Source organism: Macrobrachium nipponense, chromosome 22 (assembly GCF_015104395.2).
Source record: "Macrobrachium nipponense isolate FS-2020 chromosome 22, ASM1510439v2, whole genome shotgun sequence".
Lineage (NCBI taxonomy): Eukaryota > Metazoa > Arthropoda > Malacostraca > Decapoda > Palaemonidae > Macrobrachium > Macrobrachium nipponense.
The window spans coordinates 5,536,313-5,548,068 of NC_087213.1; the positions used below are offsets into that span (position 1 = coordinate 5,536,313).

General features: G+C 44.7%; 1 protein-coding gene across 1 annotated transcript in view; it reads right to left on the reverse strand.

Annotated features, from left to right (window-relative positions):
- LOC135198456 (protein broad-minded-like) overlaps positions 1-11,639 on the reverse strand; it is a 38,423-nt gene extending 26,784 nt beyond the window's left edge. The window contains 4 exon segments of the mRNA XM_064226018.1: positions 3,240-4,668; positions 4,670-4,758; positions 4,761-6,249; positions 11,526-11,639. Coding sequence (XP_064082088.1) covers positions 3,240-4,668; positions 4,670-4,758; positions 4,761-5,367 — 2,125 coding nt within the window. The 5' untranslated portion in view covers positions 5,368-6,249; positions 11,526-11,639.
- Positions 11,640-11,756: the final 117 nt, after the last annotated feature.

The following is an 11,756-nucleotide window of genomic DNA, read 5'->3' on the forward strand; positions in this document are numbered from 1 at the left end:
CATCCTTGTCCAGCATCTTCTGCATTTCTCCCGAAGAGCGAAGAACTTCAGAGAATCTGGAGGATATGTCCTTTGAGCTGTGGCTTGTTTGAGAGAGAAGGAGGGAAGCCAAATGGCAGTAGGTACCCTACCAGAAGGACATCTACCACCAACTTCACGCCCCACAACTCAGCCACTTGGCCCAATGGCCCGCCAAGCAACTCCCTACGCATGGCACAGGAGAGGCGGCAACCTACTGACGGCCCTCTTTACCTCCAGGCGACGATCTTCTTGACTGCTGCTGGGCAGGGGAAGGAGGAGGAGCCGGATGCCTCAGAGGACGAGACTCCAACTTAGACACAGTCTGGTGCACCAAGTTCTTGGTGCTGGCCCGGTGCCGGTCTATCGTATCCTCCAATTCGGTCCAAGGGAACAAAAACTGAGACTCCAGCAGATCCCATTTCTCGACGCCAGCAAGGTTTCAGGGTCAACTGATCTTTCCATCCTGGATAAAGCCATGTCTCTTCTAATCAGGAGAAGGTTAGCCCATAAATTAACATTGAGGTAAGCCATATACGAAAACGTCTTGCCTCCAGACTGCAACAAACTGGCAAGAGAGGACGCAGTCACCAACCCTTCTCGGGACCTGTCAGAAGCTATCTTGGCAATGACCATAGACCAGAGCCATGAAACTGTCTGCAACATGGAGGCTGCCATAGATTCCAACGCTGAGGCATCTTGTGGAGACAACGATGGAGCCACCGACTTCACCTGCTCCAAAGTCCATCCCGGCTTCAGACGAATGACGTCCGGGTTAAGGTGACACGTCATCAAAAAAGGCAGAGTTCGTAGCATAGTACTTCTTATGCCTCGTGAGAGGTGGGGGTAGCAGCTTGGGAGAGCCCAAGTGCAAACCAAACCGTCCCGATCTGAAATAGGGGCGTTAACCTTATGCAAGACCAACTGGACGTGCCCCGATGAGGGAAGTTGAAACGAAGGCTTGGGATCCTACGTAGCTCCCAGCAAGGTTTCCAAGCAGAAAGGAGTGTAAGATGACCGAGCCTGAGTCCTACTCTCCAAATTGCTGAAACCACGAAAGAGATTGACGACTTCTGAAAAAGGAAGACAAAACTCTTGCATGTCTCCTTCCTCCTGCTTCGGCAACAGAGACCAACGACGAGAAGGGTGTGCAGTCCATCTAAAACTCCTTCCTCATTCAAAATAACAGAAGAACCAACAGCCAAACAGCCCAAAATACCAACTAACCTGTGTGGGCTTGACCCAAGCGCCAACTCCTGGGACAAACCAACCACAATACCAGGAACCACTACGCTCCACCAACAAATGACTTCTTAACATGGCCCCAAATGGGCACGGTGTGGCAGACGAACTAACGTGAGCTGGGGAGGAATCTCAAACACTCGAGAGAGAATGAGAATCCCTCGGAGTCAAACTCCTGGTAGAACCAGGGAGAGGGGCAGGCAAAGACTCCTGCTGCACCAACTCCGCGCTCACAACCTTCGACCTCTTGACAGGGGCCTTGAGATCCTTACGGAAACGGATAGGCCCTGGAGAAGAAGAAGCGGGAGCGCCTGCAACATGTGCATGGGCGGGGGAGGTTGCAACAAGCTTGTGACTCGATGCAGACAGCAAAAATAGCCACTGCAGATTGCACATGAGAAGATACAATAACACTCTCCAAAACACCAACACTCTCAGGAATACGGGCGTGTTGTTCCTCACTCACAGGCGAAGAAAGGGCCTTAGCCTTAGCCTTCCAACGCTTGATACGCCGACACAGCGGAGATGGGGGAGAAGGAGAGGAAGACAGCACTGGCTTCTACACAACCTCTTCACAGGAGAACGGGGGGGGCCATGCAACATGCTTGCTTCTAGTCCTCCCAGCCAACATGGCAGCCAACTCAACTTCTAAAACAAAGTCCAATCTCTCAAGAACTGCCTGGCATAAAGCCACAGACATCAGCAAGGGAAGGCTCCAACGACATGGAAGGGAGATGCAGCAAACTGGATGGCAGATATGACTTCATGGCAACGAACAATGACGACACAGATGAGCGAGGCAGCACAGTGGAGGTGACTGAGAGTGACATCATCAACAAACCCTCCAAGGACGGAGAACCCCATAGCCCCATGGTCTTCCAAAGCACCGCCATCTTGGACGCCTCAGGCTGTAAATATAAAGAAGACATGATGAAAAAAAAACCTCCTCCCTCTTGAATCAAAATAACTCCCTAAAGAAGGTAGGGCAACATACAAAAATCAGCCTGAGGGCCTCCCGAAACTTCCAATGACAAATCGATGGAAGAAAAGGAGGGCACCACACTACTAGCGGGTGTGATTGTATCAGGAGACGAAACATCGGGAAGAAGGAAGAAATCCTATGATGATCCACCTTGCTATAAAACAACTTCCACTGCTCTTAGGCCACGCACGGCATCTGTTCAAGGCTTCGTTAATGTATAAACATATGTAAGTGATGTTGGGGGGGTCGCAGCCGAAGGCAAAAAACTAGAACACGGAGAACCTGGAGTTCGGGGGCACACACGATGATGAGGCCGAGAAGGAGCAGAAGCCATAATAACAGCACACACACACACACACACACTAAACACAATCGAAACGGGCAATGAACCAAGTAGTAAAGGCCAAGAGAGGTCAATGTTATGACCTCTCACCCAGGCGGTTAAGAAAAGACTGACGCTGAGGCGTAGGTGCGTGGTCCTTGGCTATTCTTCACCTGACATACGCACGTATTGCCAGATCTCACAAGAGTCTTTGCTTTCATCTGCATTCTAGCCAGATCCAGCTAGGCACTAGAAATTATTCTACTGTTAAGACCGAAGGTTTGTTCGCGTATGAACAAAAATCAAACCAAAAGACTCAACATGCACATTCAATTAATGTTGTGTAAATGATAAAATGAAAAAATGATCTAGAACCTTCATGATGTTTTTGCAACAACCACAAGTGGGAGTCCCACTACCACTAATTAATCCTAATCAATAACATTGAACACCATCTGGACAGCTTAACTATAGTTGAAGTTCATTTAATCTATGAGAATGTCTGCTTTCCACCTGTATGAACCAATAGTGTTCCTTAATAAATGTTTTACAGCCATTGTTTTAATTCTTTCCCCTGATATTTTTGGTGCATAATCTTCCCATTGTAATTTCCTCTCTATTATATTTCTTTGTATAAGAATCTATTCAGACCACAACAGTGAGCATAATGCTTACCTTCAGATGAAGTGCAAACACATGAAAGTATCTTCTGATTTATCTTCCCATTCTTGGCCATATGGGGTAAGACTTGCTTCAACACTAGCGAGAGAATGCCTTCACTTTCAAGAAGAGAAATTCCTTTGTAAGTTGACAAAATTGCAATAAGAAGAGGGAAAGACTGCGAGTCACCAAGACGTAACACTTCCTCCATTTTCAAAAGATCTTCTCCCTGTAGCAGTCTTTTGGGCAGTTTTGATCCATTCTTCTGGAGATGACCAATGACATTTTCAATAAGTGGGTGTTCTAGGCACATATGTATCCCAATAGGGGATGACAGTAAAGAACAACAAACACTTACAGCTTTTTTCTTTAAATGTACATTTGCTGTTTCACTCTTCAAGACAAAATGAATTAAGTCCATAACTTCACATGCTTGGCGTTTGGTAACCGTTAAAAGACCTGACTTTGAGCTGGCTTTCCGTTTTCTCCCCAGCAATATATACCTTTGTCCCACTTGCGTAGACAAAATGGACTGAAAAATACTTAGGACTGTTTTTAGGAGCATTGATGAAATTTTGATTCCCTCCTCTCCTTTGCTGTCTTTCTTGTCTGATATGTCTTCTAAAGAAGTGACTTCATTTAAAAGGGTCTCAACTGCACCAGCATCACAGAGAATCCAGCACCTTACTTCGTCTCTTGAACAGTATTTTTGAAGCTGGTTACTGATCTCAATTGTAATTTCCTTTGCCATCTTACTGTTACATGACGCTTTGATAAATATCTGAAGGATTTTCTGAACTGTTACCAACTCATCCCTTGAAGGAACATTGACAGGGAAGAGTTTTCTACCATCAGAATAACTTATAATTGCCATGATTAACTTGAAATTTTGTATAAACCTTAAATAGCTCACCATACTAGAACTCAGAGACACAGACTTTACACCATCAATGGTTTCTGGACATTTTTCCAAATACTGAATACAATATGAGACTAAATAAAGCAAGATTACTGAATTACTCTTCATCGCTGAGAAAGTTTTATTCCTACCCCACTGTCCATGAACCCACCTCCTGAACCAAAATATGTTGCTGTCTACTATGGAAAGCATATCAAGAACATTCATTGATGTGCTGTCTTTCTTACCTAGGTACAAAGACAAAAGATTGAATGTTGAATCAACCATGTCATCTACATATCTTTCTGGATACCTGATCCACAGAAGTGGTAGTTCCTCTTGAAAATCGACGATGATTTTCAGGATTCTTATGATGTTTTCACATGGTTTCAAGTTAACTGCCTCTCCTTTCAAAGGTATCTTTGATAGATGTTTTTTTGACATATAAAAACCAGCTACAGCTTCAAGAAGATTCAGGTATGCTTCTTTAACAGCATTCTGCACCTGCGATGTTAATAACTTACAGTGCACTTTCAGGCCTTTAGCCAAACACTTCATGAGATACCTCAAGAAGACAGTCACGAAGGCCTTTCTTCAGATCAGGCCAGCACTCTTGCATGACTGGTTCCCCAGGGTTACTGAAACCAAAATATTCAAACTTTCATTCCAAGCATGGGAATCTTTTTTTGTCAGTAGCCCCTGAGCAATACTGTTGTATTGAGCAGGATGTAAAAAGAGTAATCCAGACTGGTTTAGCGATGAATTCAGAGAAGATTCATTAGAACCATTGGGGCTGGCATTGTAAGCAAGTTCATCTTCCTCATGTGAAAACATACCAGTTACAATTTCATCATCAAAATGTTCAGATATACCCTGTACAGTTGTTCTAACACTTTCTTCAATATCATTTATAAAGTTTTTATAAATCTCCTCCTCTCCAATTTTCTCTACTAGAACATCTACAGGATTATCTGCCCGCATCTTCCCTTTATGTTGTTCCAAGTAATCAACAGCCCTCTCTTCTATAACTCTCCCAAGTTTGCTTCTTAATTCCTTTCTTAGGCCTTTGACTATTTCGAGCTTATGAAAAGCAGGATCCATATCAGCAACGTAGGCTAACATCTCTGAGGTGTTGTCAGCTGTGCCTGCTAGGTAAATCATTGGATCCATGTGAGCCAACAAATCTTTAACTTGTACTTTGGACCCCACAGGTTCCTGTGAGGCTTTTGCCTTCGCAACTGCCATTTCTGTCTTATAAAATTTGTTTGTTATTCTCAGAAAATAAATCAGGTGAATACTAACAGGCCTATCGTGAATTACTTTCTTCGTCACTGACCTGAATTGCAGAAGATTTACTTTATTGAGAGTCTGCACCAAAAAATGTAGAACTCCATTTTAACAAAATTACCTGTAATATTTAACTGCTTCAAATTACTACGTATATGTCATACCTCAGGATATGAACAAACACCACTGGTCACTTTCTTGGTTTCATAAAGTAGTCTGACCTCACAGAGTCATATTTCTAAATTCTCATGGAGCTATCATGAAGGATTCATTCACAAATGACAGGCTAAAATCAGACCACAAAAAAAATTGTAGTAATTGGACAGCATGTGGTGATGTGAAAAGTTGGCCATCACAAGTATGTACGTATTACCTTAACACCTTAGTACGTAATTAATTATTTATACTTTATTAAAATAGATATTTTCTAAACATTGGCATACTGCATTGTAACTGTTTAAGTTGAAGTTACAATATCTGAAGAAAACTTGATAAATTCTCTGCAGTTAATTTTCCACTTGCATCTATTTTCCTAAAATGCAATACAGTATTATTTGTGCTCATCTTCACATTTGTTACAACACTAACTTTTCATAAGTCATATAAAAATCCAGTTATGTAACTATGGGCATTTCCATTCATACTATGTACTAAGTCAGTCTTATTATTTTAACTTCATATTTATGAATTTCATGGTTACCACTACCCATGCAAATACTTGTGCACTTCTCTTTCCATTCAACTAATGACTGGCATCAGCCAAAACTTTTCACATTGGTGATATATAGAAGACCATAGCCCAGTGAAGTTTGCCTTTTCACATCCTTAGCACGGAACACCCTAAAATAGAAAAAGAGATTAATAAAATATAACCTTGTAATAAAGTCTTTTTAAAATAATTTTTGTTTCACAAACACAAACACACAAGTGATTTAAAACTAAAATTAATGTTTTATACTAACTTACCACTTTACAATAGTTTTAAATGTATACCAGTTCATTTTACAAATACATTAAAAAATGGAAGTAGCAGAGCTCCAATTGTGTCGTCTGCACATCCTGGGCCCAAAGTGCCCTCCATTGGCAGTAAAATCATACCAAGTGTTACATGTCTTACTGCCAAAAGAGAGTTGGGTTGGGAGGAAAGACCTGAAAAATATAAGGTAATGGATTTGCATACAAAAAACCAACATTAGTTTTTCAAAACATGTTTTATAACTGCCAATCACTTCAAAATAGCTTGAATACTTAATTTGGCATGAAGCCTCTCATCCATATTATAATGTAAGGATTAGAGCCTTCGGAACCAGATAGAAACCTAGACACTGAACCAGAGGTTCTCTGACAGCAGGTGTTGAAGAGGCACTCCCGGAGTTAGGCGAGCTAGCTCCGGATCAACCTGCTTAGTCGGCAACGGGTCTGCTGAAGGCACATGGAAACGCCGCTGAAGAGGCAGAGGAGGGGGAAGCAGCTTGTCTGACCTGCTGGCCCTGAGTGAGGCCTCTTGCCCGGGCGTTCACTTGGTCCAGCACTCCGTCGGCCAAGGAAGACCAGGGTAGCCCCACCATCACTCTGGGTTCCTTCTTAGGACCCCAGAACGACTCTAACCTCAATGGATGGTCAGAGGGAGCAACCACCTATCCTTCCCCGAGGTCGTTGTGCTGACGAATCAGCGCAATGACCTCTGCAAAGGACCTCTGTATCTTGGGGGTGATCGTGTCCTGAGGCGATGGACCGTCAGATCCATCCAGGCCGATCACTTCCAGAGACACTCTTCCTTCATGAGGAAGAACCTCACCAGACCCCTTGTGGTCTCCTCCAACCACTTGAACGTACGATCTGTTTGCTCCCAAGACCAAACCAGGCTCATAGGCTCTCGTGGCCAGACCATAAGGAACACACTCCTCACAGTCACTCCAGTTTGCCTCGCTCCTCCTGGTGTAGTCCGAGGAAGTTGAAGGGACAGGTGAGGAAGACCTGATGCTTCTACCCTGCCTACCAGCTGTGAGGACTGCAGGCGATCACCAACCCGCGGTGGTGATCGAGCTGCAGGTCTGGACCAGAGGTCTCCCAGCGAAGAAATGCTGGACAGAGTACGGTAGCGTCAGGGGAGCTGCTACCAGCCATGCGAGCCATCTGGTCCCGGTGGGAGCGACAGTCGGGTGACTGGTCGCATCCACTAACGCGGTGCGGTGAGAGCGAGTACCGTCCTCATGACATGCCACAGTCCCAGAAGCAGCCGAGGCTGTTCCTGGTGACCTGGGAGACCTCTTCCCAGCCTCGACACGTGAACGGTCTAGTGGGACTGTCACGTCAACCCTGGGTACCGGACGATCGCTACGCGAGCGATCGCCGGTCTGGCGAGAGTCACCCGAGCAACTCTTACCATCCTTCCGCTTCATGCCTGGGTCCTGACGGTGAGCGTACTCAGCTGTCTAGGCCTTGGCTGCATGATAACTGGTAGGTGACCATACACTCAGTGACGCTTGCAAGCGAACGGCCGAGACGGTTCCCGGTCCGGAGGTGGAACCTCTGGAGCCGGGCGTGGAGGTACCAGCGGTGGCTGGTACCTCCAAGGTCCCTGTTTTCCTCTTCCCTGAGGAAGGAGAGACGGGCCCCGTTCCTGGAGGAATGGGAGGACCAGTAGAAGACCCACCTGTCCCACCAGAGCGAGACAGACCCTTAGAAGTCTCGGTGCAAAAATTCTTCTGTTGGGCGAGGCCACCTTCTTCTTCCTCGGCTGGGGGGCCTTGGAAGTTGAAGGGGAAGAGACGGTAGAAGACGACAACAAAGATGAAGACGGAGAACACGACGACGACACCTTCCTCTTCTTCTTGGACTTCCTCTTCACCAACTTCCTCAGAACAGCTGACAGGTCTCCCATCCAGGCTGAAGCTGGGGCGGTTGTGTGGCAATGGGACCCAACTCCACCTAGCCAGAAGGACCTGCAGGAGCAGCAGCACTTCCACGGGCAGGAACAGGGGCAGCAGTTACGGCGACAGCAACAGGTGGGCGATCTAAGGGCGAGCTCTGCAGGCACCCGAAGTCAGGGGGAGGAGCGAGGACAGCAAAACCAGGTGAAGGTGGTACCAACTCCCTCTGGGGCACGTAAGGCAACGAAGCTTGTACTGCAGCCAAGGGGGTGACCATTGTCACGTGCTGGGTATATACCAGGTGAGGCAGAGCTGCATAATCTGGGGTCGACACAGTTATAGTTGTCCTCATCTCCACTCCCTGAGTGACCGGGGATGCAGCAAGATGATGGATGAGCCCTTGAATACTCGGAGTGCCCGGAAGACTCAATGAGCGCCACATCTGAAGGTCCCCACCTGCAGAGGCAGACACACCTGAGGAAGCAACATTTGGGTGGGGAGGGGGGGGTTTCTGTTTGCTCAGCGGGGGAAGGATCCTCCCCTGAGCGGACAGACGACCCAGAGTACAACTCAAGGTCAGAATATCGCCCTCCCTCCTCTGCACTTGACAGATCGAATGAAGAGGCGGAGAGAGACACGTCCCCCGAAGGGGAGAGAGCCATGTGCGGGAGCTGACGAGGAGGGAGAAAAGAAGATGACGTATCTGTCACCAAAGGTGCCAAGAGAGAGCGAACCTTGGCGGCCTCTTTTCATACAGCTCCCACTGCTCCTCCGACCATAAGACACAACAAACACAAGTTAAATTACGAAAGCATTCCCGCCCTTGGCACCTTGTGCACAGAGGATGGGGGTCCACAACATCACTGGTCCTAAAAGCCCCACACTTTCGGCCTCCCACTCCAGGGCACACTCTCCGGTTGGATGGGGGGCATGAGGGCTTCTCTGAATCATGGGACTGCATGATGATTTCAGCGATGCAATGCCACAATAACAAAAAAATAATAAGTACTTACAGTCAATCACACTAGTATTCAAGAAAACAGGTTGAAAGTCAAGGTAAGCTTGTAAACAATCTCACGACAGAGGCGGGCAGAGAGGCAAGCACACGTCTTCACCCGACGGTGGTCGAAAGCAAAATGGAATGTTTACATCCAGTCGGGCGGGACTCCCAACCATCTTACGACGGTTCCAGCTAGTGCTGAATAGTAATTCGTTATGTAATGGACCGATGGTTTGTATAACGTGTTGGAACAAAATTATATTAGACTAAAATACAATATCTTCGTGCTGCCATAAATAACCATTTAAAAGATGGATTCCTAAATCTCCTTAGAAAGGACTTTTCAAAGTAGAACTCTACAAGAACTCCACATCGAGTATTAATTTGTAAGTTTATTTTTCCAACAATATTTTGGTTGCTTACTGAGCATGTGAGGTCTTAGTAAAATATGTTTTCAAGGCAGTTTTTTAATCCAATATAACGTGGTATCGTCTCGCAGACACCAGGCTTACACTGGCGGACACGTCCTTCCCAGCCTTCACTTGAACAATTATTTGTGTATCTATAGAACGTTTACTGCTTTTACTCAATATTGCAGTTGTAATTAGCACAACAAAACAACATTTTGTTGCCAATATTAGTGAAAAGATCGAACGTCTTATTCCCGCAATCATGCTTTGAACTGAAATACATTTTCACCTTGCCATTGGTGGGTTTTATCCTTACTGCCACCACAAATGAAATTCAACAGTGCTTATTTGATTGTAATTTTACATATTTTATTTTTAATTTTCTCCAAATTCAACTTAAAATACGTGAGTTTGTTTAAGGCAGGAATAATTTTGTGTGTCTGGCAGCCAGAATCTACGAGTCGAGCATACGACGGGTTAGTGAATTGTTTATGACAAAAAATAAATGGACTTTTTTGCTAGCACTATTTTGACTTTTTTTTTAAAATTTATAATTGTATGGATGTGAAATAATTAACTTCTGTTTAACTGGAAATTATGGCATTATTTTGTGACTTGGGAGAATACACTTAGTACTTCAAGAGGAAAGTAGAGGTCTCGAGATGTTGCTTCCAAGCTGGTTGGGTTATGACTGTCTAATTCAAGATACTGGAAGTGCTAAAGTTATTTTTTGATAAAGTGACCATGCAGCAGTACAGGTGTCCACCTGTCCACACAGTGGTGCTTTACCCTAGTAGGTAGGCGAAATCAATTTCCAAGGTAATACGTACAAGGTAATAGGCTACCTAGCCTAGTCTGTGCAGAGCTGTTGCTTAGAAATAGGGTAAAATGCCGAATGGTAGGCCTCTACCATAGTGGAACCACATTCCCAAAAATAGGATATTAGCTATGGCCTTATTTTGTGACTTAGCTAGGTAGGTAGCCTACTAGCTAGGTAGGAGAAAAAAACTTGGTACTTCGGGAGGAAAGTAGAGGTCTCGAGGTGGTGCTTCGATGAACGCTGGTTCTTGACTACTGTCTATCCTGGGTTACAGGAAGTGTTAAAGTACATTTTTGGAAAGATAGTCACACTAGGTAGGGGCCGGATATTCGGTGTTTTACCCTAGGTACCAATTTAAGTTTGGGGTAGATCTAGGGTACTTATCCGCGGCGGCCTAGACTATGGCAGTTGCGGTTTTTCTATGCAGTTTTACCTACTGAACAAGAATTTTTAGTAATATTTATTCGGACGACTGTAATTAGCTAACCCCCAGGGACCAGTACTAAACACGGCAACATACATTGGAAGCCCCAATCCCTAGTGGAAATCGTATCCGCAGTTACGTTCCTTGCAGTCCATGCGGACTGCTTCTGTAGAAATACCAAGTTTGGAAATTTTAAGCATTACCTACTACCTACCTATGGGTAGATTACAGTTTAGTTGGCTAAGCCGCGCAACACCCTTTTTTGATGTAAAAAGCTGGGTATGCGGGTTCCTGATACCCTAATCTTTGGTATCAATTGGCAGGTCATTCCCGGTCAGAGGAATACTACCTAATCCCTAACTACTAGACTAGACTGAAACGAGAGGTTTGGCCCAAGCCTAGGTACTTAGGGCTAAATGGTCGAACATTAGTACTATACCTACTAGGCTAGGTACCTACCTAACAGCTAGCTAGCTAGTACCTATAAACACTCGTAGGCTAATTTTTTTTAATAATGGCCTAGCTAAATGCTTCCCGTTAATGTTAAGATATAAACCTGGAATACTACTACTTATCGCTAGCCTCTCACCTTTGACTGTTCTTTGCTAACAAACACACATGATCTGAACTTAGCTAACAAACTTCAACTTTTATTTACGTACAAAACTATTTCAGAGGACCAAACAATGGCTTGTTCTATAAGGCTTAAAATGTCAGATATAGATCTAGGTGTACTAAATTTATTAGAATTATAATTAAAAAGATTCAATAATTTTCATATAAAAAAGTGAATGATTAAACACTGTATACTGAGCTGATT